The 27502-nt window shown below is 42.3% G+C and overlaps 1 protein-coding gene and 1 long non-coding RNA gene across 4 annotated transcripts in view; one reads left to right on the forward strand and one right to left on the reverse strand.

Annotated features, from left to right (window-relative positions):
- Positions 1-27502, reverse strand: part of dner (delta/notch-like EGF repeat containing) — a 303208-nt gene that overhangs the window by 80010 nt on the left and 195696 nt on the right. The window contains exon 5 of the mRNA XM_059993998.1: positions 13652-13797. Within this exon, the coding sequence (XP_059849981.1) occupies positions 13652-13797 (146 nt within the window). The remainder of the gene's footprint in view (positions 1-13651; positions 13798-27502) is intronic.
- The window catches only part of LOC132407463 (uncharacterized), a 37926-nt gene continuing 17543 nt past the window's right edge, over positions 7120-27502 (forward strand). For 2 of the 3 annotated variants that reach the window (XR_009516482.1, XR_009516483.1), the window contains exons 1-2: positions 8318-9379; positions 12166-12221. This is a non-coding gene — a long non-coding RNA (uncharacterized LOC132407463). Of the gene's footprint in view, positions 7236-8317; positions 9380-12165; positions 12222-27502 lie in introns of those variants that run through there. The other variant, XR_009516484.1, reaches the window with a different exon arrangement.

Raw genomic sequence — 27502 nt, forward strand, 5'->3', positions numbered from 1 at the left:
TTCTCATCTTTTTTACTCCAGTCCTGATGGAGGGTCTCGTCGACTGTTTATTTTGTTCCATGGATGTTCCCTGGCCTGCTGAGCTCCTCCAGCATTTCGTGTGTGTTGCTTAGATCTCCAGCATCTGAAATTTCTCTTTGTGGTTTTAGGAACAGTTTCTTCACCTCTGCTATCAGATTTCAGAACTGTCCATGAACCTCACTATTTTGCTCTGTTGTTGCAATATTTATTTATTTTTAATATACTTATTGTATTTTATAACAATGTTTACGTACTGCACTGCTGCCACAAAACAACAAATGTCTCAACATATGTCAATGATAAGAAACATGACTCTGAATTTTGTGAAAAGTTCTACTATTCTGAAACAGTCAAGTCATTAATGCGTCCTTTAGTTGGTCTTTTTTCTTGTGGTTTTCTACTGGTCCTAGACAGCAAACATTGTTTCTCCTGGACACCTCACCCTGTCCAGTCCTCATCCCTCTGCTCTGCAGGTCACTTTTTCAATCTCATAACCACCTTCACAACGGCTTCGGGAATCAATACTTTTTGTCCCAGTATCTTGTTGCCATATAATGTAATGTTAGTAAGGAAGGCAAATGCAGCATTAGCATTCATTTTGAGAGGACTAGAATATAGAAGCAAGGATGTAATGCTGAGGCTTTATAAGACATTGGTCAGACCACACTTGGAGTATTGTGAGTATTTTTGTACCCCTTATCCAAGGAAGGACGTGCTGGGATTGAAAAGAGTCAAAAGGAGGCTCACAAGAATGATGTCAGGAATGAAAGGGTTAACGTATGAGGTGCATTTGATGGCTCTGCGTCTGTACTCATTGGAGTGTAGAAGAATAAGGTGTGATCTTATGGAAATCATTTGAATATTGAAAGACCTAGATAGAGTGGACTTAGATAGGAGGTTTTCTATATTGGGAGAGGGAGTGGGAGTTAGGTTAAGGACCGGGGGCACAGGTTAGAATAGAAGGACATCCCTTTAGAACAGAGTCAAAGAGAAATTTCTTTAGCTAGAGGATGGTGAATCTTTGGAATTCATTGCCACAGACACCTGTGGAGGTCAATTCATTGGGTATTTTGAAAGTGGAGGTTGATAGGTTCTTGATTAGTAAGGGTGCCATAGGTTACAGGGAGAAGGTAGGAAAATGGGATTGAGAAGGATAAAAAAAAACCAGGCATGATGGAATGGTGGAGCAGACTTGACGGCCAAAAGACCTAATTCTGCTTCTGCATCTTATGGTCTTATGATTATTCATTGCTTCGCTCATTGACATATGCCCAGGTTTCACTCAAAAAGTCTTCACTGTGAATCCATAACAGGCTAAGAATATCTTGAATAAGCTTTTCATCACTCTGAAGTTAAATCATTTATTAATCTTGTCCATGCTATTTGCAAAGCTACATCTGGCAATATCACATTCTCTTGACTGCCAGATCACTTCATCACAGTGCTACACCACACAACATTATTTTGGTTGCCTTAGTCCGCAATAAACATATACTTCAGCTAAACCACTTTTCTAAACACACGCCAGCACTAAGCTATGTGGCTTTTTTTTTGCCCAACTTCGTACTCTCCATCGTAGACAATTTCAGAATCCCAGGGGCTCTGCTGTCAATGCATTCATGCCTGCAACTAGATTACTCTGTCTATCATCCTGGACAGAGATGACTGCATCCACTGGTCTCTTATCCCAGATTGTACTATTCCTCACTGTTCACAGTGCCATTTCTCTACACCTAACTCATATGGGCTGCCTGGAGCTACGAAAGACGGCAGCTGCTGGAACCTAGAGTGACAGACGATATACTGGAGGAACTCAATGGGTCAGGCAGCATCTATGAAGGGAAATGGATAGTTGGCATTTCGGGTCGAGATGTCATTTTCATCTTAAATCAAGGGTTCCCAACCTTTTTTATGCCTTTGAGTCTGACCATAGAAACATAGAAAACTTAAGGCACAATACAGGCCCTTCGGCCCACAAAGTTGTGCCAAACATGTCCCTACCTTAGAAATTGCTAGGCTTACCTTTAGCCCTCTATTTTTCTAAGCTCCATGTACCTATCTAAAAGTTTCTTAAAAGACCCTATCGTATCCGCCTCCACCACCGTTGCTAGCAGCCCATTCCACGCACTCACCACTCTCTGAGTAAAAAACTTACCCCTGACATCTCCTCTGTACCTACCCCCCCAGCACCTTAAAACTGTGTCCTCTTCTGGGAACCATTTCAGCAGCTAGAAAAAGCCTCTGACTATCCACACGATCAATCATCCTGTACACCTCTATCAGGTCACCTCTCATCCTCCTTTGCTCCAAGGAGTAAAGGCCAAGTTCACTCAACCTGTTCTCATAAGGCATGCTCCCCAATCCAGGCAACATCAACCGAGGGGTCTGTGGACCCCAGGTTGGGAACGCCGGTCTTAAATGAAAGATCGAGTGGAGATAAAATGGGGAAGGGAAGGGTAGAACAAGAGCTGGCAGGTGATGGGTGGATCTGGACAGGGAGAGCTGATAGGCTGATGGAGGAGGGGTGAGTGGGAATAGCAACAAAAGCTGGAAGATTATAGGTGGAGGTACAAGAGGGCTGGAGGAGACAGGAGAGGAAGGTAGAGCATGGAAACAAGTGATGGTAAACAGGTGAGGGTAAATAGGAATAGCGTGGGAGGTGGACACGTAGGGGAAGGCCCCCTCTCTGTGAGAGATGTGCGATGAATAGGCAGATGGAGTGGGTGGAGTGTATAAGGAATTGGTTAGTTCAGAAAGAGAGAGAAAAAGGATAGAGAGGGAGCAGTTTTGTTGAAGTTGGAGGATTTAATGTTAATGCGCACAGTTCATTATATGTAATTTAAACATGTAAATATCACAGTTACTGGCCTCCTGCCAATACATCCAGCAATTCAACTCCATGCATACTATAAGCTGTATATAATGGCCATTATAATGATCAAATGACATACAGTTAGCAAACTGAACTTCTGGCTACATACTGTATGTATGAAGATGGTAGATTTTATATCACAAACATTCTTCCCACTTTTAGGGATTCACAAATTTACCTTTCTTTATCTCTTACAGAATCGTCCAAATTGTAGTTGAGACATGCGAATGGAGCTGGTGACTGGAGGTTCACACTGCTGTCACCTAGAAAACTTCCTGAGGGTGCAGAGAGATTAAAACATGTCTGTCTGTGCTCTCAGACAAAAAATTCACCCGTCTGATTGTCACGAAACTTATGATGGGATTCTTTGGTTATTAGGAGCTGAATTACAGTGGCAGCATCAAAACTGAAAAGAGGCTTCTGTGCTGATCTGACAGTCATCCTCTGGAGTGATTGTCATATGAATAAAGCTTTGTGAGATGGATATAGAATTGTTCTGACAATATAGCTTCTTCATTCTGGACAGGCAAGAGGCAGAACTGACAGGAATTCTTGGACTTCATTCACCTGGTCTTGCCAGCTCCAGCTGAAAGTATTTCCAAAGGCTTGTAAAAAAGATTTATTTCACTTGACCTCCTGTTCGTCCCCTTTCATATTCTTGTTGCTGGCTTTATCTAACTAATTAACTTCATCTACGTACATCACATTCCATCCTGTTATGCCAACTACACGAGAAAAAACTCCCTCAGCTATTGAAAATCCCTTCCTCCTCCTCAAGTAGATAGGCTGGTCTGCAAAAGAGTGAAAGCAAATGGATAGGAATACAGATTTTGTGGGTTATAATCACATAAGGGTCAATCTACGTAAAGCTGCAGGGCCTGATTACATGTACGTACCTGTGCAGCACAGTTAACAAAGGTTTTAACAAACATTTTCAGCATCTCTCTGGAAAAGTCCAGTGTCCTCTTAGATATCAAGGTGGCCACCATCATCCTGGTGCGAAGAGGGCAACAGTGACCTGCCTCAATGACAGCTGTCCAGTGGCATTGACATTGACAATAAAGAAGTTCTTTGAGCAGCTGGTTATGGATTGTATTAAATCCCATACCATGGTCCCTTCTGGCAATCACCCACCTGGTTATTTTCCTCAGGAATTGGGCCTCAATCACCTCGTTTAGTTTCCAATCATTTTCAGGTTCCACTACCTACAAACACCTACTTTCCATCAGCAAATGCAGTATAAGAACCCCGTGACCACAACAAGAAGCTGCCAGTTCATTTGGTCGACTCGTGTATGAGTAACCTCATTCCATGGGTCTTAGGACTATCAGAACTGATAGTCTAGTGTCGTTCCTTAATTCTCTACTAAGACCAAGACTCCGGGTAAAGACTCCCTTGGCACCAATTCCAAGCTAGCTATGACTGTAACGCCTCTCGACTCAGCCTCCGTGCCCGTGTTCAGCACTTGGGTTCGTTCCACTGCCACATCCTTGCAACATCCCATCTTCCTGTTACATTGGACACTTCCCAGTTTACTTGTCGTTCAAATCGGTTCACTGGTGATGTCATAGCTTCAGCACTCCATTCTGTCCTGTCACACCTTGAAGTGATACCACACATGCCAGGATGCTGTTCATCAGCATTTAATATGATCATCCCTCAGAAGCTGGTGGGTCAACAGCCCTTGTTGGGTCTCAACCCCTCTCTCTGTAACTGGCTCCAGGACTCCTCGACAGAAAGGCAACGTTGGCATGTTGGCAGAAGCATCTCTAGCTGCATCACGCTGAGCACTGGCGCTCCCTAGGGCTGCACGCTCAGCCCGCTGTTGTTAATGCTGCTGACTCCTGACTGCACTGCTGGTTCCAGTTCAAACCAAGTGTGCTGATGAACACACGGTGGTTGGCTTCATCAACAATGACGACGAGACAGCGGACAGAGTGGAGGTAGAACTGCTGGCGGAATGGTGCAGGCACAACAGCTTGAGTCTCAACATGGACAAGACCAAAGGGATGATTGTGGACTTTAGAAAAGTGCAAGGTGACCACTCCTCAATGCACATACACAACTCCTCCACAGTAGGAGATAGGAGCACCAAGTTTCTGGAAGTGCACTTAACAATCTCATCTGGTCCCTCACCACCATTTCTTTTGTCAAGAAGGCCCAGCAGCACCTCCAGTTCCTGAGGAGGTTGAGGTGAGCGAGGCTCTCTGCCCACCCCCATTCTAACCAATTTTACAGGAGCACAGTCGAGATTGTCCTGACCAGCTGCATCATCGCCTGGTACAGGAATTACAAGACCTCTGACCACAAGTCACTACGAAGGGATTGCAAGGACTTCTGAGAGGATTGTCGGGATCTCTCTTCCACCCATCAAAGGTTCACAGGTTCATTTATATCAAAGTACACAGCTCTGAAATTCTTCAGGGATATTTAACAGGAGCACTGAGTACTCAGGGCCCTTAGCAATGTCAATGATCTCTCCAACCATCCAACAATCTCTTTGACCCCTACCATCAGGCGAAACATACCAGACTGTAGGACAAGAACAGTTAGGCTGGGAACCAGCTTCTTCCCCTGACTGTAAGGGTACCGAACTCTCTGCCACCACCCAGGTCTCATCACACTTGAAGCACCAGTACTGTTTACTTTTTAATTTGTATCATAAGTGCACCTTGGTATTTGTTAATTTACTAGTGGTAATATTACTTTATGTGTTAAATGTGTGTGCACCTTTATCCAGAGGAACGTTATTTCATTTGGTGGTATATGTGTACAATTGAATGACAGTAAACATAACTTGAACTTGAACTTCAAAAGGTTCAGCTGTTGTTCAGACCGAACATCAGAATGGGGACGAAACGTGATCTAAGTGATTTTGACCATCAAAAGATCGTTAGTGCCAGATGGGGTGGTTTGAATATCTCGGAAGCTGCCTCCCTCCTGGGACTTTCACCGACAATAGTCTCCAGAGTTTACAGAGACTCGAGTGAGAAACAAAACAGCATGCAGTGAGTGGTAGTTCTGTGGGTGAAAGCACATTGTTAACGAGAGAGGTGAGAGAAGAATGGCCAGACTGGTTCATGCTGAAAGGAAGGTGACAGTAACTCAAGTAGACATGCAACACGACAGTGATGTACAGAAGAGCATCTCTGAATGCACAACACATTGAAACTTGAAGTTGATGGACTACAACAGCAGAAAGAAACACAAAGATACAGTTAGTGGCCACTTTATTAAGTACATGAGGTACCCAATAAGATGGCCACTGAGTAGAGGAAACTGTACACCGCTGGGGGCTTGATGCATACTCAAAGGAAGCAAACTTTAACTTAAAATGGTAGGTTTTACTTCAAGCTTCATCTCTAAGGAATCCTCAAAGCACCTAACTGATCTGACTTAATTCCCCACCGCTGGATGCAAGGAGTTTGTACATTTCCCCGTGACTGCATGGGTTTCATCCAGGTGCTCCAGTTCCCTCCCACAGTCCAAAGACGTGCCATTTGATAAGCTGATTGGTTATTGTTAGTTATCCTGTGATTTGGCTAGAGTTAAATTGGGAGTTGCTCAAAAGGCCGGAAGAGCCTTTACCACACTGTGTCTCAATCAATAAAAAAGACTACACTATTAGAAGACTGAAATGTACTAAATGTTTTCAAGAAAAAAATTAAAGAATTTAAGACACAAAGATTAATTCAAGTTAACCCGGTTAGTTCAAGAAGTGTAAGTAACTTGAAACCTGTCTCCTTTGCAGCCATTCATCTGCAATGAAATGAGTGAAACTTTGGAGCTGGCACTTGTTCAGAAGGAAGAAGGGAAACTACATAAATCTGATGCTCTGCCTATATGGAGACCAGCGTCATGAAACTTCCAGTGAATACTTGGCAGGAGGGTTGGGATTTCCAACTTCACTTGCAAAACAATCCTGAGCTTCCTAAAGGTTATGAGTTAAAAAACTGACGTCTTTCCTTACATAAACACTGTATCATACCTACGATCTCAGAATGCAGGACAACCTGGCAACATTACAACAATGTAAGTTTGTATTGTTGGTTTCCGATGCCCTAATTGGAAAGAAGAGAACAATGCAACAGTGATGGCACTGGGCCAGGTTATTCGTTGCTGCCAGCAATTCTGAGCAGAGCTTCCAATATTTAGTTGTTTGTGTACCACACTGCTGCATTCAACAACAAACTTCACAGCTAGGAAAGATCCGCCCTCAGCTTTAGTCTGAGAGAGACATTTCAGCATGGAGCTGCTGCCGAGGCACAGTCGTTGATGAGTTTACATCGCTCAGCTGCAGGATGCGGTGGTGCGGAGGATAGGTGAATCCTCCTCCACTCAAGTAAGTGAGATTGAGGGGCAGATCGCGGGTGGTGATCGTGGGCCTAGAAACCCATCCCACCAAGGGCTGGTCCATTACTGCTTTGCACATTGGAGCTTTCCTCCAGATCCATTTGCAAAAGTCTTTACTACAGAAAGTACACCAGGTCAGACCAGCTGTGGTCACCAACATAATGTGCCACCAGCATTTTAGGAGTCACTTATTGGGGCCCGAATACCCCCATGGAGCATTGAGCACCACTATATAAAAAAGATCTCTCTCTTGTCCTACTTTCTGTAGCCAAATACAGAGTACAAAATGATGATCAAATGTTTCGAGCCAAAATTCTGAACTGCTTGTCTCAGCAATGCATGGCAAAGATTGACTGCACAGATCTCCCAAGCAACATGTTATAAATAGCAGCGGCAGCACAATTAAATGGTTTGCGGTATGTTTCCTTTAGTTTCTGCATGACTTATCACAGAAGATTTAGCAGGACATTTCTTGACTCAATTGATGCAGCATTACATTGACAGTGCTCTAAACTTATGTTGTTAAAAAGGCCAAAGGCTGCAACATGCAGCAATGCCAATGCTGAAACGTTATCAATAAATGTTAATGAATCATTGTCATCAAGTCAAGATTGCTAATTATACATTCAAACAAGGCATTGCTTCTCTGAATCAGGGTTCAAAGGTATCTTAACACACATAACACAATAACTTATGAAAGTAAGGATGAAATCTACTGATGGATTACACATAAATAAATGAACTAAAGTGCATAAATTAAATATTGCAAGGTGGGGAAAAGATTAACCAGTGACACTTTGAATGTGATGTGGCAGGGAGTTCAGCAGCCTAATGGCCTGCGGGAAGAAACTGTTTCCCATCCTTACCGTTCCTGTCCATTGTCTCAGCTGGAACAGACATCACTGGGAAACAGAGTGAATGGTTCGGGATTTTCCACAAGGCAGGCTCACAGGGTGAACATATGATCTCCTTGGAACAGGAAAATGAGAGGAAAAACGCAGAGGAGATATGAAGGATAAGTTTGGATCAACATACACTGGAGAAACCAGAAGGAGAGTGTTGTGTGTTTAACATTTCAGTAATATTTGAGTAACTTTGTAAATAAGTTGTTTGATTAGGAATTCTTTATTGATTATATAATTTATTATGGTTATACATAAAAATACGTGAATTGCATACATCATGACGCTACCATGTGATACGTGGGCACCTCACTGTAAGTAAACTAAGTTAGACTTGCCTCTGTCGGCTCACCTATTTTCCTTCCAATTAGATTTTATGTTCTGGAGTTACAAAACGTAACCGAGAGTTACCCATATGATTCCAGTCTCTACTTTGCCGTAAGGAGATCAGTTGGCGGAGATGGAAGAGAAGACCAGGGAGTGACAGAGCGAATAGTCCCGTCAGGCTGCTGGGAGGGTCAGAAGGGGATGATATGTCTGATAATGAAGCTGCAAATGGTTGTCTATTGAGTGTGAGGGCTGGTGGTGGGGAGAGTGAGGAGGAGGGCTGCTTTGCCCTTTCTATCCCACCATACCAGGGATCCAAACAGCTCTGCCAGGTGAGGAAGCCATTTGGCACCTTGCACCCAGTGCTCACAACATCCTTCCTCCATCTCTCTCCAGCTACCATTACGAAGCTATCAATTTGATAAGCTCTTCTACATCTTAACCCGTCAGCAACTCTACCCCATTACTGTTGCATGTCGTGTCCTGACCAACACACCAGACAAAATTCCTAATACATGTAAATGTATATGGTGAATTAAGTTTAGTGTTGATCCTGATACTTACTGCAAATGGACCTGAAAAGCAACATGTGAGTGATTATTAACTGTTATCTGGGCTCCCTTGCCTGATAGTTGGTGCATTTTGCTTTCAGGTAACAACTGGATTCTGGAGAGAGATACTTGGGTATCATTGGGACCTATGATCTTGCAGGACTATTATAATCCCTATCTCTCTCTTTTAGGGAGATCTCTCTGTTTACAAGTTCCCTGTGCCTTCGGCTCAGATGAGAGAGGAGCATATGTGTGTTGACCGGAGGCATTCCAGTGGTAATAGCCACTTTCTTCCTCGTCCTCTTTGTGGTCACCAAACGGTTAAAAACAATCATCCCTGAACAGTAGAACAGGTAGTGTTTTCAGTCAGAACAAACTTTTGGAGCTTGTCACGTATGAGGGTGGTTGATGGTGGTGTTCTCTGAGATGAAAGAAGAGAAACATCAAATGAATGGCAAAAGATTAACTGAAAGAATAAATCTCCAGGTATTGATCATGGTATTATGAGTTAGCAACTGTTCTGAGAAGGAATGATAACAATTAGGCAGAGGCATAACCACAAGACTGAAACTAGGTCTTCTTGACATAAAAGCACCAATGCTGCAAAGCAACATTCATTCATTCTCACTGAGGTGTTGCTTGTCTTTGCTGGAACACCAGGTCACTGACAGTGGCCATCTGCTGTAATGAAATAATAAACAATGGGTTTGCTCTGAAGTATCTCCCATGGCATCCAATGTCACAAAAACTGGCAAAAGAAATAGTCATTATCATGATAATAAAGTATGTGCAGAAACCCAGGTTAACAGAAATACCTATGTAGTAAGACCTAGATGGGAAAACTCCCAGGAACAGACAATTCCATGTTCCTTTGTACCTATTTGGCTCAGTATCAATAAATGGAATGTTCCACGATTGATGAAGATGAAAATGGAGATTGTTATTGTAACAACTGGGACAAGGATCTGGTGAACTGGGCTGGACCTGGTCTGGGCTATCAATATGATACTAACTCAGTGGAGGAGAAAGAGTGTGGAAATGCGATTTAAGTCCCTACCAAACTCTGAAACAGCATGAGATCCTGGGATCACAGAGAGGATTCGGAGCCTCTCTAAAAAGGAAGACGTATGAATCTCATTCCCAGAGAACAAATGGAGCAAAGAGCCCGAGTCAGCCTGATCAGCTTGTGTCACGATGGGCTTGTACTCTGTCTTTGCACTTCAGAGTTTGAAGAAAGTGAGGTCTACCTTTCACCAGCTGTCAGGAATGTGTCTCTGCCATTAGCATGGATTTGGCGCAGCTTACACCTGCTGCTCTTGAGGCTCAGTCTCATGGACTCCAGCCTCTAGCTCTCTTTGCTGTTCTCCGCCGGTAACATCTGCTGCCTTCATTTCGCAAGGTTGTGCAGTTGGCAGTGCAAGGTATCAATGCTGTTACATTTTATAGAGGTGTATAGAATTACGAGAGGCATACATAGAGAGGGCAGCCGGTACCTTTTACCCAGGGTGGCAATAGCCAATGCCAGAGGACATCTATTAAAGGTGTGTAGAGGAAATTTAGGGGAGATGTCAGAGGTTGTTTTTTTTTCTGTTGGCACTGGAAGTATACGGCTCTTGCTGGCTTCCCCCAGAACCTCTTTGGACTATAGTGATCATCGATGCTAACACTGCGTGTTTCACTGTACATATGACAAATAAAGCTAATCTTTATCTTTTAAACCATGGTCCCACCTTCCCCAGGAGTCAGTCTGGTGATCATTCATTGCACTCTCTCTAAGGAAGGTAGATAATTTCTTTGGTACAGAGACAAAAAGCACCCACTGTTCTCCAGATGCGACCTCACCAGCATCCTGTAGAAATGTAGCAAGACATCTTTGCTCTCATTGTCTTATTAGGTTATACAGTATTTCTAATTTTTAGTGTCGTTTCACATCGTCTACCAATCAAAATAGTTTAATTGTTCCTTTTGATTGTACTCTTTTCTTTTTAATTTGTTAATGGAATAATCTTATTTCAAGGGTTCCCAATGTAGGGCCCATGGACCCCTTGGTTAACGGTTGGGGTCCATGGTACAATAACCATTGGAACCCCTGATCTATTATAAGGCTGCCTTCGGGATGCGGAACCTGAGCAGCCAATGACTCTTTGAGAAAGCTTTGAGTTGGCAAGGAGTGAATGTTAAGATAACAGGAGGTGTGACTGAGGTTGTGGTGGGAGGAATGTTGTTGGAGAGAAAGGTGGCAAGTCCTAAGCCTCAGATGAAGAGTGTTTGATGGCTCACTGGAGTTCAGAAGGATGAGGAGCATCTCATTGAAACCACTTGAATATTGAAAGGCCTAGATAGAGTGGAGGTGGAGAGGATGTTACTTCTAGTTGGGGAGCGGTATCTAGGACCAGAATAAAAAGATGTCCCTTTAGAAAAGAGATGAGGAGGAATTTCTTTATGCAGAGGGTAGTTAACCTGTGGAATTAATTGCCATGGACATCTGTGCAGGCCAACTCATTGGGTATATTTAAAGTGGAGGTTGATAGGTTCTTGATTAGTAAGGGTATTAAAGGTTATGGGGAGAAGGAAGGACAATGACTTTGCATTGACAGGATTTTCTCTTCCTTTCTGATTTTTAAACACTTTCACATATTTTTTGTGTTGGTGTGTGGTCTAGTGGATAAGGCATTGGTCTAGTGATCTGAAGGTCACTGGTTTGAGCCTCAGCTGATGCAGTGTGTTGTGTCCTTGAGCAAGGTACTTAACACATTGCTCTGCAACAACACCGGTGCTGCTTGGGTCCTAGTGCCCTTCCCTTGGACAACATCGGTGGTGTGGAGAGGGGAAGGCTTGCAGCTTGGGCAACTGCCGGTCTCCCATACAACCCTGCCCAGGCCTGTGCCCTGGAAACCTTCCAAGGTGCAAATCCATGGTCTCACGAGACTAACGGATACCTATTATTCTATTCACATATTTTTATTCATTGTGCTTAACAGCAGAAATGTTTTTTTCAGTTTATACACACATGACTGACATCAACTGGGACAATGGTACACTTACTCTTTGCTTACATCCAGCAATATAAGGGATATATTTTCTTAATTGCTATGTGAACGTCCCCAACTGAGTCTGGTGACAAAATTATATGTTTCAGGCATGAACTGAATCTGATGAAGTAAGGGGATTACAAGTGTCACCTCGTAAATCTAGGTAAGAATTATCGTTGAGAATGAAATTTAACGTTGTATAAATAATTATTACTGTTTTTAGTTTGCATTGCCCTTTGCACAGTGATCACATCAGGACGTAGCATATTATAAGATTAGGTTTCTGAATGAGACATCTGCAGTAGATCCAATTTACCAGGGAAGAATTAATGGGTAAACTAGATGCCAACATTTTTTCAATGAGCCATCTCTTTCACTTTACAATAACAACAACAGTAACTCATTCGGTTGCCACTTATTTTGCATTACAATGACTACAACTGAGTAACATTAACACTCAGTAAATCAGAGCTGGAATTAATATCCATTGCATGTTTTAATGCTTTTCAAAATACTTCAAATAGCCTTTCTCAAATTGTAACTTAACAGCTTTCTGTACTGATCTCATTGTAGGGAATGATTGAATTTGTGTTAATACAATTTTGTTGGTTTGCAGGTACATCAAAACAAATACATTAATGTTTGACATGATAAAGTATGTAAATGTAATTCAAGTTAAGTGTGGGGGAAATTGAATGGTACGGGTGGTCAAGTGGAATATTACTGAAATAGTAGAGAAATAAAATGGGAGATTTTGATGGTGTGAGTGAACTAATGTGAGGACAGGGCATGTCATAGCAAGGAAATAGCTATTTCCAGCCCTACCTGTCAGTGACCTTCAACCACTTGAAGAGTGATCAAACCTAAATTGCTGAATGATTGAAGAGGGTAACTAATAAAGAGAAACATGATGAACTGATAATAACTAGTTGACTTTGTAAGGGAGCGAACCAGTGTTCAGGTTTCCGCCATTGGATACTCTGGATTTCGTGACTGGTGCATCCTAGGATCGAGGCCTGAGGGCAAATTGGAATTTCGGACATTGAGGCCCTTTGACCAGAGCCAAGTCTGCGACTCTCTGTGAGTCCACTGCAAAGGTTGGAGCCTGGTGTTTGCAGGCCCAAGTCTGTGTCTGTCGGAGGCTGGAATTGGTGGCCTGTCGTGGGCTTAAAGGACTGTGTATGTGCGTGAGTGGAAGGAAGAAACAGGGCTTGTTTTTTCTGTTGTTGTCTGTTCCTTATTGTGTTCTGTCTTGTTCTGATGAGAATTATGGTCATGCTATGCTGGCCCCAGCATGTGTAGTGACACTGGCGGACTGTCCCCAGTGCACCTTCGGGTGCGTTGGTCATTAATGCAAAGGATACACCTCACTGAACACGCGACAAATAAACTTGAGTCTTGAATCTTGGAATGCAAACGATGGACAATGTAGGGTGGAGAACTAAAAAAGAGTGAGCCAAACGAACGGTGCATGAGTAGGACCAACAGAAAGCTTTATTATGGTCTGGAAATAATCCAGCCCACCTTTGCACGTGAGGTACTGCAGCATTCTGGTCGTAGCGACTTAGCAATGCACAAGGAGTTCCAACTCACCTCGGAAGGCTTCGTGATACACTGTCCTCTTCCAGAGCATTGGAGGCCATCCTGATTGCCCTCTTGTTCCACGCAGATACTGGCTTTAACCGTCACATTCAGCCTCAGGGCTAATGTTGTATTAGTAGCCGAATCATTCACAAGGACTTGAGGGGAAAAAAAGAAGGGCAAGCAGTCTTAAACAAGATGTTTTCCATAATGATACAATCTATTTTAACAAAATGCACTTAAACGCTAAAAAATTACCATCAACATGACCTCCAAGTGACATAAAGGACGTCATCTTAAACTAGATTTTAGATCCAGACAGATCATTTATTTATTTCATTTAAAGATACAGCTCAGTAACAGACCCTTCAAGCCAATGAGTACAATAATTGCCATTCACTTTATAAGGTTTTTCTTCAGTTATCTTTTATCAGCATTTCTGTAAAATTAATATGTTTCCAAATATCCAAGTTAACTATTTTGATATAATGCCCTCCTGATCCGACATATTTTCCATGGCAGTTCAACTCCTTCATTGGCGTTATTTTATGCTAATGCAGAGTTACTCTTGAGTAACACACACTACGTGCTGGAGGAACTCAGCACATCAGGCAACATCCATGGAGGGGATGAAATCGTCAAAGTTTTGGGCCAAGACCCTTCATCAGGACTGGAAAGGAAGGGGGCAGAAGCTAGAATATGAAGGTGTAGGAGGGGAAGGAGTACAAGCTGGCAGGTGATAGGTGAGACTAGGTAACTAGGTTACTCTAGATGTACTTCTGATACAAAACAACTACAGATTACAGGTTTATAACAAGGTGCAATATTCCACACTAAACTCTCCCTCACTAATATTTTGAACAGTGTGGAACAGAATTGAATAACACAGTGACACAGCTGATAATGTTGCTGCCTCACGGGTTTAATGCTGACCAGCGTGGAGTTTGCATGATCTCCCTGTGACTGCATTTATTTCCCCTACATCCCGTGGAGGTGCTGGTTGGAAGGTTACACTTCTGTTTCAAATTGCCTCTAATGTAGGCGGATGGCCACAATTAGTCACTGCTCAGTAAACATTAAACCTGTCCTTTTGCTCTATATTCCCTATTGTGATCTTGCTCAAAGAAGCTGGTTTTGACACTAGGCAGTGCAAGGCCTCATTGATTGTTAACCATACAGGGAGGTTTTGGCAGTTGGCTAAGCCATGTCCCAAGCTGAACCAACTGTCAAAGCTGTTAGGGAATCAAAATGTTTATGAATACCTCTGAAAATTAAAGAAGAAATGTCAACAATATTTTGAGCTAATATTAGTACCACAAGGAATACAATTTCTATTTTATTAGTTATTCAAGAAGATGCACATGAATAGAAGTGAGAAACAGGTAACATTTGATAAACCTATCAAATTCATGTGATGTCAAAGATATGATCATTTCTTTCACAAGGGAACCCTCATTTACAAAAAAAAAACTACAATCCCATCAACCCAACAGTTTCCATTACTTTATAAAACCAATTTAATATTTTTAAGTAATTATGTTCTTGATTAGATATAAAGTTCCTGTATGTGGCTGTCAAAGAAAACAGCTTTAGGAGAATCGTGTACTGCGAAGTAATCTTCTGTCTGGGATTCTTCATTAGAGTGAGCTATTAAGAGGAGGCTGGAAGATAATTTAGCCTCTTTTCATCCCTGACAAGCTCGTACACTTCATTCTGGTCTAATTAGTTAGATTTATGAGAAGGATGGAAACAGTAGGATGGAAAAAAAGGTCTAAAATTCAGTAGAATTGATGTAACGGGTTAGGTCTCTGCTAACATCTTTCCCCATCCTTCTTACATTTTCTAGTTGATGACAAATAGGAAGAGATATAGGGATTTCTAAGGTAGGGATGTGTTCGGCACAACTTTGTGGGCCAAAGGGCCTGTATTGTGCTGTAGGTTTTCTATGTTTTCTAAGTGATGTCGAGGAAAGCCCCCTTTCCTCCCTGAGAAACAGGCACTCCGCCTGGCCACAGCCAAGGTGAGGAGGATCCTGGCCAGGATAAACCCATGCAAAGCTGTGGGCCGGACAACTACCTGGTCAGGTGCTGAGGTACTGCACAACAGAGGTCTTAACAGACACCTAAAAAACCTTTTTGAACAGTCCTCTGTCTTTGCAGGCTTCAAAGCAATCACCATCATTTTGGTGCTCCACTCCACCCAGTCCCACCAAGAAAATCATATACCAGGACACTGTTCCTCGACTTCAGCTCAGGGCTTAATACAATCACCCCTCAGAGGCTGGTGGGAAAACTGTCTTCGTTGGGACTCAACACTCTTCTTTGTAACTGGATCCTGGATGTCTTGATGGAAACACTCCAGTCAGTCCAAATTAGCAATGATATCTCAGGCTCTATCACGTTCTGCACTGGTGCCCCCCACCCCACCCCTGGGCTGTGTGCTCAGCCCACTGCTGCTCACGCTGCTAATCCACAACTGCACTGCCAGATGCAGCTCAAACCGCATCATCAAGTTTGCCGATGATACCAAAGTGGTTGGCCTCATCAGCAACAATGATGAGCCGGCATACAGAGAGGAGGTGGGGAGGATGTGAGAACAGCAACCTGATTCTCAACATGGACAAGATGAGAGAGATGATTGTGGACTTCGGGAAGGCGCAGGTTGACCACGCTCCGTTGCACTACAATGGCACCACCATGAGGAGACAGACGAGCTCAAAGGTCCTTGGTGTGCACATAATGGATGATCTAACCAGGATCCATAACACCTCTTTATTAGCCAAGAAGGTACAGCATCTACACTTTCTGATGATCTTAAGGTATGCAAGGCCTCCTGCCCCTATTCTAACACTTTCTACAGGAGCACAACTGAGACTGTCCTGCCTGGCTGCATCACAGTGCGATACAGAGGCTGCAAGGCATCGGACCCCAAGACCCTACAGAGGGAACAAAATTGCCAAGAGGATCACTCTCCAACTATTTGTGACATTTACTGGGAGTGTTGTAGACAAAGGACCCAAATCAATGTTGAGGATCCCCACCCATACATCCCACAATCTCTCTGACCTTCTGCCATCAGGAAGGAGGTGCAGAAGCATTAGGACTAGAACTGCCAGACTGGGTAACAGCTTCTTCCCTTAGATTGTGAGACTAATAGATATGCTGCCACCACTGAGGTCTTGTCACTAGCACATGGTGCACACTGTACTGTTTGCTGGTTACCTGTGCTGTGCACTATGTGCATTTGAATTATATTTTACTAACTTATTTACGGTAATATTTTGTTTTATGTGCTATGTGTGATATACATATGTTTTGTGGATGCACCGTGGTCTGGAAGAACATTATTTCATTTAGTTCTATATACTTTATGTACAGTCAGATCATCTTGATGCCCCTCATAATGTGAAGCACCGCTATCCATGCCTCCTGCTCGCCTGACAGCTGTTATAGGAAAGTGAGAGTGAGCATAATGTTTCTGCAAATATGATCTATGGTAGTACAGATACTTTAAAGCTCATGCAAAACTAAATCCCAAGTGCTAATTTGCCCGGACGCAGACAAAAACTACTGCACAGTATTGTGTTAAAGTTAGTTATTTCTTTCTCGTGGTTTCATGTGGACCCTTATTCACCAGGCTGTAGACTGAAAGTCACTGCAGCTCACCGACGGAAAAACACGAACTGACAGCAAATGCCGCAATAGCTTATGACTTAGTTTTTGGAATACATTCATCCATTATCTGATCAGTATTCATCTTGACCCAGAATATATAAATTGGAACTCCTGATGTAAGCAAATTTATCTAGGGCAAATACATTTTCTACACAATTTTTAAAAGACCACATTGATAAATTGGCTTCCTCGTGAGGTGGTAAAGCTTGGGTCCAGGCAGGCTCAAGATTCCTCTGTGAATCTGCCATGGCTGCCATCCAATGATATGTTCTTGAATTAAACAAAAAAACCGTCCCTACGGAATCAAATGAATGAGTTCAAAGGGAGTTAGGAATTGGAGATATAAAATAGTCTGTCAGATTTTTAGGGCAGAATTTACTCCAGAGCACAAAGAACCATATATCTCATTAAGTTAAAATGTTCTGATATAATTGTTACACTGCATACATAACAATAATATACTGATTAGGTTAATTGGCTAAAAGCCACTGATTCAGAAATGACATTAAATGCCACCATGAATGTAAATAAACTTGGAAAATAAAAATATCAGTCATGATGACCATTAAATTACTAATTGTTGTGAACACACAACTGGTTCTTTAGACGGAAGAAATTCACCACTGTTACTAGAGCTGGTCTGTAGATGACTCCACATTCACAGAACAAAGTGACTGGCTAACTGTCATGGTTAGATAGCAGGGAGAAAGACCCTTTGGCTCAACTTACCTACACTGAGCAAACACAAGGAAATCTGCAGATGCTGGAAATTCAAACAACACACACAAAATGCTGGTGGAACACAGCAGGCCAAGCAGCGTCTATAGGGAGAAGCGCTGTCGACGTTTCAGGCCGAGACCCTTCGTCAGGACTCAACCTATACCTATACTGTCCTGGATGCCTAACTGAGCTAGTCCTGCCTGCTTTTATTTGGGACAAATCCCCATAAACCTTTCCTATCCAAATGCCTTTTAAATGGCATACATCTTCCTCTGGCAGCTCGTTCCTCTGTGTGACAAAGTTGTCCCTCAGGCCCCTTAAATCTTTCCACTCTCACTTTAAATCTATGCCTTAGAGTTTTGGACTCCCTTACCCTGTGGCTATTCACCTTATCTCTGTTCCTCATGATTTTATAAACCTCTGTAAAATCACCCCTCAGCTTCTAACATTCCAAGGAAAAGAGTTCCAACCTATCCAGCCTCTCCTTACAATTCAACACCTCCAGTCCTGTTAACATTCATGTTTTTTGTTGTTAATTATATTCTTCCCAAAGTAGCACAATTGGAGCTGTATGCGAGTGCAACCTGACATCCCAACTCCTGTACTCAGTAGCCTGAACTTTGAGGCACGCATGCCAAATGCCCTCTTCAATATACCTTTGACCATGTCATCATGTCTCAGAGGAACTATATACCTGTACTCCCAGGTCTCTCTGTTCTACAACATGACCCTGAGCTTTACCACTTACAATGAAAGTCTTGTCTTGGTTTGTCTTACCAAAAAGGAAGAACTCATCTTGATGTAAATTAAACTCCATGTCCCACTGGCCCATTTGGTCAAGATCCTACTATAATCTTAGATAACTTTCTATGTTCAAAGTTCAAAGTAAAATTTATTTTCAGAGTGCATCCATGTCACTACATATAACCCTGAGATTATTTTTCCTGCAGGGATACCTTGCAAATCTAAAGAACAGTAACTGTAAACAGGATCTATCTTCTACTATCAACTATACCACCACTTTTGGTGAGATACAAAAACTTACTTCCCACGACACCTACATATTCATCCAAATCGTTAATGTAAATAGCAAAAAAAGTGGACCCAGCACTGATCCCTGTGGCTCAAATTTGGTCACAAGCCTTCAGTCTGAGAAATAACCCTCTACCAACTCCCCCTGCCTTCGGCAGTCAAGTCAATCCTCGCCCTGACTCCCATGGGATGTAACCTTCTGGGCCAGGCTATCATGTGGACTTTTGGAAAGATTGAGAAAACAATTCTGTTCAAGAGAAGCTGGGGATTGGAAATGAATGGTCTTATGAATGGGTAAAGAAACATTATTATCAAGTTTGTAATGGAAATGAGAAAACATGCCTACATCAGGGCACATTGGGGGAAAAACTGGTGCGATGCCCTTCATTATCCAATAAGCATCAGTATCTGGCATGGAAGCCAGAAGGCTAAAGAAATTCAGCACGTCCTCTGCAATTTTTCTAGATGCACCATTAAAAGCATCCGAGCTGGAATCATCAGAGGTCCATAACTGCACTTCAGCTAGTCTCATAACCAGGAATGTTATGACAACTAGATTCTAATGATGCTAATTGAAGGATAAATGCTGGTCATAGATAGCATCTGTAGGTGAATTTATTGTTTGTCAGATTTTTCGCAACCAACGTGAGCTTGTCTAAATACCTCTTAAATGTTGTTACTCTATCTCCCTCCAGCCCCTCTACTGGTCAAAGATTCTACACATATCTATATATCTCTATATCTCTCCAAATCTTATAGATCTCTATTAAAGCAGTTACCACAAGAGTTGGTATGGCAACTGCTATGCCCAAGACCACAATAAGGTTCAGAGAGTTGTGGTCACCGGTCAGTCCACCATGAAAACATCCTCCCTTCCATGGACTTTGCCTTGGAAAAGCAACCGATGTAATTGCACCCCTGACATCCTCTCCTCTTCCCCCTCCTTCCACTGGACAGAAGATACAAAAATGTGAAATCGCACATCACCAGGCTCAAGGGAAACCTTGACTCCACTGTTAAAAATCTTCTGAATGTACCGCTTGAACACTAACGGCATCACAATCCACTTCACCGTGTCTCTGGTACCTTATTATCTACCTGCACTGAACCTTCTCTGTAACTGTACCACTAACATTATTTTTGCATTCTGTTACTGCTTTTCCCTTGTAGCACCTTGATGTACTTGTGATTTGAAATGACCTATATAGATGGGTTGCTAACAATAATAATCCAACCAATGGCACACTCTTAGAAAATGATCACCAAAGGTACAGAATTAGTGTTAAATAACATGATGTATGTAATAGCATTTCTGGATGTTGATCTGAGATTTGGAAGAACAAATCATTCAGACTTGCCTTCTCAAAGTGACAAATGCCTGGTTTCCCCATTATTGGATGAGTCACTGACAAAATCACTTCTTCGGCCATCAAACTGCAATTTCCTGGCAAGGTTGTTAGCAAAGTGCCGATCTTCTGCTGTTAAATGAAGAACAAAACTCTGGGCCCAGGGTTGCAGTTGGCTTCCTAATTATCTTCAAACATAGATGGCAGTTGCAACAGATCCACATGCCAGCTTGAAATCTGCTTAACAAACATCAATCAATCTGAAAGGTATTAAGGGATCGGGATAAAAGCAAATGCTTGGAGTTATCCCAGATATTGGAGTTGTGGAGCATGGAAACGGGTACCTCTGTCCAGCATCTGACTAACATGAAAGGTATAACTTTAAAGTGAGTGGAGGAAAGTATTGGGGGTGGTGTCAGAGGCAGTTGTGTGGAATGCACTGCCAGATGCAGTGGTAGAGGCAGATGTATTAGGAACATATACGACACTCTTAGATAGACACATCAATTAAAGAAAAATGGAGGGCTATGTAAGATGGAGGGGTTAGATTGATCTTGGAGAAGGATAAAATATCAGCACAATATTGTGGGTTGAAGAGCCTGAAATGTGTTGTACTGTTCTATATTCTATATACACTCCAATCATTCGCTACCCACTTGTCTGCATTAGGTCCATAGCCTTCTATACCTCGGTTAGTCTCGATAGACCATGGATTTGCACCTTGGAAAGTTTCCAGGGCGCAAGCCTGGCCAAGGTTTTTTTTGTGGAAGATCAGCAGTTGCCCAAGCTGCAAGTCTCCCCTCTCCACACCACCGATGTTGTCCAAGGGAAGGGCATTAGGACCCATACAGCTTGGCACTGGTGTCGTCGCAGAGCAATGTGTGGTTAAGTGCCTTGCTCAAGGACACACACGCAGCCTCAGCCAAGGCTCGAACTAGCGACCTTCAGATCACTAGACGAACGCCTTAACCACTTGGCCATGCGCCAACACACATAATGCTGTAACAACCAGATATTAATGATACTAGTTGAAAGATAAATGTTGGTCATAGATAGCAACAGTAGGTGAATTTATTGCTTGTCAGATTTTTCACAACCATTGTGAGCCAGTCTAAATGCCTGTTGAATGTTATTATACCTCCTTCCACCACCTCTACTGGTCAAAGATTCTACACAATCCAACTCTCTACCCTTTATTTCCCTTTAAATATTCACTTTCTCATCTTAAACATATGCCCTCTTATTTTATTTGTGCCCCATGGGAAAATATTATTTCTATCTATGTCTCTTCGAATTTTATAGACCTCTATTAGAGCAGCTCTCAGTCTACCTTGCTCCAGGAAAGACAAAACCAGCCCAACTAGATATGGGCAAGAACAAGATGGACTCAACTCCCATCTCCTGTTCATCACTTGCAGAACAATTGTGGTTGCACTTCCATTTCGTGGCCCTGTGCTTCCAATGTCCCATCAGCCTTCCTTATGCCTGTTCGGGAGTATTCTGGAGTTAGGGTACATAGATCTTAATTTACCAGCAATCAACCTTCAGATTTGAAAGTGGTTTGCAGACTGAATTTAAAACACAGTTCAGAACAGCGGGACCTCAGATGCCTGCACATGCATGAATACAGCCTGGAGACAGTGGAGAGTAACATTCAGTTTGGGTGCCTGAAGTGCGGGTGGGAAGAAGGAGGCGTTTGAAAACTATATGTAATTCAAAGGAAGCAATGTTACTACATAATTGTCATGATCTTTAGCATATAAAAATATTATGTAATATTGGGTCGAACAGGCCTCTTCTTCCAAGAGTGTCTCAATCTGATGTCTGTTGCTCGTTTTTGCTGAATAAAACACTTCAGTATCCTTTAGCTTCAGTATCTCTCTGGTGACTTTGTTCACATCACAAAATTGCTTAAGAATGAGTGGTCGATGAGAGGCAACCAAGGCCCAAGTACCAGAAACTAAAGTCTCACCCATGGACCACCCATCCTGGCCACAAGATACTTGTGCTGTCGGGAGACCTTTAACATTATTTCCGAGTTTCTCTGAAGATCTAAGACATACAGTAGCAAAACCGCTGAAAATATTACAAATAACTTTAAAGATTGTTAATGAAAAAGGGAAATAAAACTTAATCGCATTCAATTTATGGAAGTTAATGAAAGTGTTGACATTAACAAAAGCAATAAAACCACTTCACTAGCCTTATCCCTGTAGGTTCATGGAGTCATTCAAATCAATGGTTAGATGTGCCATAGGGTTCGTGAAAAGCCGGGGTGGGGGGTGGGGAGGGGTGGATTAGCTAGAAGGTGTACCTGAACTCTCATCACATTAAGGATATCCTTATGAATTCACTGAAACCCTAAAAATGCCACTAAGTGTTACAGCATGCAGATTAATATGGGATTTAGCAACACACCACATCAATAATTCATCCAGTGACAAGTTTCACAAATCTCACTCATACTGGTTTGTCTTCATAATAACAAAAAAAACCATTTTAAATCTATACTTATTATTGTCAAAATTACGTAGGTTTTGCAGTATTTTCTCCATAAGTAGAATAGTACCAAGTGACAAGGGATGATGAATGAGTGTCAGTCATGGCTTTGTTGATAGCTCACATCCTTTTGAGTTGACATCCTACTCCAGGAACTTAAGTATCAGATTCCAGACTGATATATCAGTGCACTACTGGGTTTATTTAAAATGGAGGTTGATAGGTTCTTGATTAGTCAGGGTGGCAAAAGTTATGGGGAGAAAGCAAGAGAATGGGATTGAGAGGGAGAATAAATCAGCCACGACTGAATGGCGGAGCAGACTTGATGGGTTGAATAGCCTAATCCTGCTCCTATATTTTATGGTTTAATGGAGCGTTGTACCTTCAGAATAGCAATCTTTCAGATCGCACATTAAATGAAGGTCCTGCCTACTCCTACACTAGTTGTAAGAAATCTCCCGACAAGCAGTAAAGTAACCTGCAGATATTGTAGCCAATGTTCATCCTTCAATTAAACAACATTAGCATCTTGTTGTTGAAACATTATTGCATATGAGAATTTGCAACACATAGACTGATGCTGTGTTTATTTTCAGTACTTCAAAAATACTTGGTTGGTTGTAATATTTAGTTATTTATGGTCAGGAATGATGCTTTGGTGCTATGTATTCAGCGGCCACTAAATGTGATCTAAGTGGAATGATTGTTGGTGCCAGATAGGGTGGTCTGAGTATCTCAGAAAATGCTGATCTCCTGGAATTGTCACGCACAACAGTCTCTAGAGTTGATAGGGAATGGTGCAAAAAACAAAAACAGACGTCCTGTGAGTGGCAGTTCTGTGGGGGGAAAAATGCCTTGTTAATGAGAGAAGTCAGAAGAGAATGGCCAGACTGGTTCAAGCAAACAAGAAGGTGACAGTGACTCAAACAACCACACGTTATGGCAGTGGAATGCAGAAGAGCATCTCTGAAAGCACAACACACTGAACCTTTAAGTGGAAGGACCTCAGCAGCAGAAGGCCATGAATGTATATACTCACTGGCTATTTACTGTATTCTGTTTACGTAAATATTTAATGTGCTAAGATACAGACGGAATCATAAATCTAGTTCCTGATGAGTAGGTAGTCTTGCCCCTGGTCACAAAAAAACTGGTAAAGACATGTTCAAGAGGTTCATTTGTTGTTCAGACCTAATATCTAAATGGGAAAGAAATGTGATCTAGGTGACCTTGACCGTGGAATGATTGCTGGTGTCAGACAGGCTGGTTTGAGTATCTCAGAAACTGCTGATCTCCTGGGATTTTCACAGGTAATAGTCTCTATATAGAGAGTGGTGTGAAAAAGAAAAAAAAATCACATTCTTGAGCAGCATATCTGTGGGCGAAGATGCCTTGTTAATGTGAGAGATAAGAGGAGAATGGCCAGACTAGTTCAAAGTTCAAAATCAATTTATTATCAAAGTTCATATATGTCACCATGTACAACCTTAAGATTCATGTTCTTGTGGGCATTCACAGCAAATACAAGAAACACAACGGAATCAATGAAACAGGATAGACTAATAACCAATGCGCAAATGACAACAAATTGCACAAATACAAATAAATAAATGAACAAATGAATAAATATTGAGAGCATGAGATGAAGAGTCTTTGAAAGTGAGTCCGTAGGTTGTGGGAACCATACAGTGATGGGGCAAGTGAAGTTATCCTCTCTGGTTCGAGAGCCTGGTGGCTCTAAATATTCCTGAACCTGGTGGTGTGGATCCTGAGGTTTCTGAACCTTCTTCCTGATGGCAGCAGTGAGAAGAGAGTATGGCCATGGCAGTGGCAGTCCCTGATGATGGATGCTGCTTCCCGTGACAGCGCTCTGGCTTGGTGTGTTCAATGGTGGGGAGGGTTTCACCCGTGAGGGACTGGGTCATATCCACTACTTTTAGTAGGATTTTCCATTCATGGGCATTTGTGTTTCCATACCAAGCCGTGAGGCAACCATCAATATGCTCTCCACCACTCATCTGTAGAAATTTGTCAAAGTTTTAGATATCACGCTGATTCGTCACAAACTTACAGAAGTGGAGGTTGCTGTGCTTTCTTTGCAATGGCATTTACATGCTGGACGGATCCTCTGAGATGATAGTAACAAGGAATTTGACGTTGCTGACCCTCGCCATCTCCGATCCCCTGATGAGGACTGGCTTATGGACTTCCAATTCCTCCTCCTGAAGTCGATAATCAGCTATTGTCATCTTGCTGACACTGAGTGAGAGGTTCCGATTGTGGCACCACTCAGCTAGATTTTCAGGCTCCCTCCTATACGTTGATTCATCTGCACCTTTAGCCAACAATAGTGGAGTCGTCAGTAAACTGAAACGTGGCATTGGAGCTGTGCTTAGCCTCACAATCGTATGTACTGTGTAAAGTGAGTAGGGTAGGGGGCTAAGCACACAGCCTTGTGGTGCACCCGTGCAGATGGAGATTGTGGATGGGATGTTCAAGCTGACAGGAAAGCTACAGTACTTACGTAACCATGCGTTGCAACAGTGGTGTGCAGAAGAGCATCTCTGAATGTGCAACACGTTGAACCTTGAAGTGGATGGGCTTCTGCAGCAGAAGACCACAAACATACACTCAGTGACTACTTTATTAGGTATAGGAGGGACCCAACAAGGTAGCCACTGAATGTACCTCATGGAGCCACTCCATTGATCATGTTCTGATTATCAAGCACCAGCTTACACTAATCTTGCTCCAATGGCATTTTACTCTCATGTTCCTGTTAGGTTCCACCAGATTCTACCACTCACAAATTGCACGCTAGGAATAATATAACTTACAAACACATCTTTGCGATGTGGCAGAAACCAGAAGAAGCCCATGCAGTCAAAGAAAAACTTGCAAATTCTCCATTGATAGTTGGAGATCAGGTCTGAATCCAGTCATTGGAATTACGAGGTAACAACTTTGCCGATGCACCTCTGTGCTTACACTAGATCCTCTGTACTGTGTGACCTGAGCAATATGCTTTATTTTCTGTTTGTGCATGTGACTTTTCCACAATTTTAAATTTTGCTGAAAATTCAGAAATCAATTATGGTGGTTGTTGACTAATGAAATGGAAAGCTAAACAGATCTATCACTCTTTGCCAGCTGCTGCTATATTAGCTTTCTGCACTGCTTTGTATTACAAATGAGTTTATCACATCAATTTAATGGTTTACTGACAGTAATAAAACTGCAATTCCAGCAGTAACTATTGACTTAAATCATTGGAAGAACTTTGGATAATTGAGAACAAATCAAAAGTGAAATGGGTAGACAGGCACTTTGCCCAGTATTTGCAAGTAATGCATTTCAAACAGTATGGAAGTTCAAGTTCAAGTGCAAGTTTAATTGTCATTCAACTACATCCATGAGACCAGCCAAATGAAACAGCGTTACTGCAGGGCCTAGGTGCAAAGCACAGTATCAACAGTCACACACAGCACAAGGCACACATTGCACATAGAAGGTATCACTAAAATACAGTCACACAAAAAAATATACAGCGAACTCATGGGGGAGGTGGTTAGAAGCACTGATGCTGCAATGTACCACTTCCTCCCACAGGTGACACCAAACAGGCGACACATCAGTTTGAGGCCCAGCTGGAAGGATTAGGATTTTATCCTTACAAAGTCCAGAATATGTTCAAACAAATAATGTGTGCTACCTTCCTTTTTAACAGATAACTCCATTCAATTACAGTATCTTCATTTACGCTACTGGGATGTGCCAACTTGGCACTTGTACTGAAATGGCTGGTGTTATAGTTATCATCAAAATCCCATTTTGCTCAGAGCTAGAGACAGTTATATTTGTACCAGGGCTTGTCTGTATTTCCCAGCAATGGCATCTTCTGGCTACCAGCTGGACAAATTTCTGAAGATGCCAGCTCTCAGGCTGGGGAGTTAAGTCTGCTGAGCTCGTACCAGCTTTCAATAATGCAACTACAATAGTCCCATTGAAATGAAAGACAGAACTTGACCACTAATTGCATAGGTTTAAATTCCTTTTAACTGTGTGCAGATATAACCTTTAAACTTTTAACTTTAAAAGCATAATCTTAATCTGTTAAATTTTTTAACTTTTCATTTCCGAGTGGGCCCCAAATGATTTGAGCATATGTTAATGTCAGGACAGCCTTAAAGCTGGCCCTATATAACTGGCAGTAACGCTGTTACAGTATGCACCTGACCACGCCAATTTCCTGGGTATAGAGACGCACAGTTTCTCCGGAGAATCGATAGCTGGTGTGGACCCTTTAAAAATTCAGGCCCACTCCGCTAATTGGTAGCCAAATTTTGGCGCTGGTATTTTAATATTTAAAGAGCACCTAAACTCAGATTCAACACTCTATCATCTGTGATTGTAGCTTTGGATTTCTGTCTCGTTGGGATTCTCATCTAGCATCTAGTCAAGAACCCTGTTCTTATCTCAACCTCAAAATCGCATCTCAGTCTAGTCTCTGATACTCCAGCACTTGGGTCCTTACCGTTCTTGCCTAGTCCTCGTCACAAGTGTTATGGGATCAGTGGGTTAATATGTACATT

The sequence above is a fragment of the Hypanus sabinus genome, chromosome 2 (genome assembly GCF_030144855.1).
Source record: "Hypanus sabinus isolate sHypSab1 chromosome 2, sHypSab1.hap1, whole genome shotgun sequence".
NCBI classification, from domain to species: Eukaryota; Metazoa; Chordata; class Chondrichthyes; order Myliobatiformes; family Dasyatidae; genus Hypanus; species Hypanus sabinus.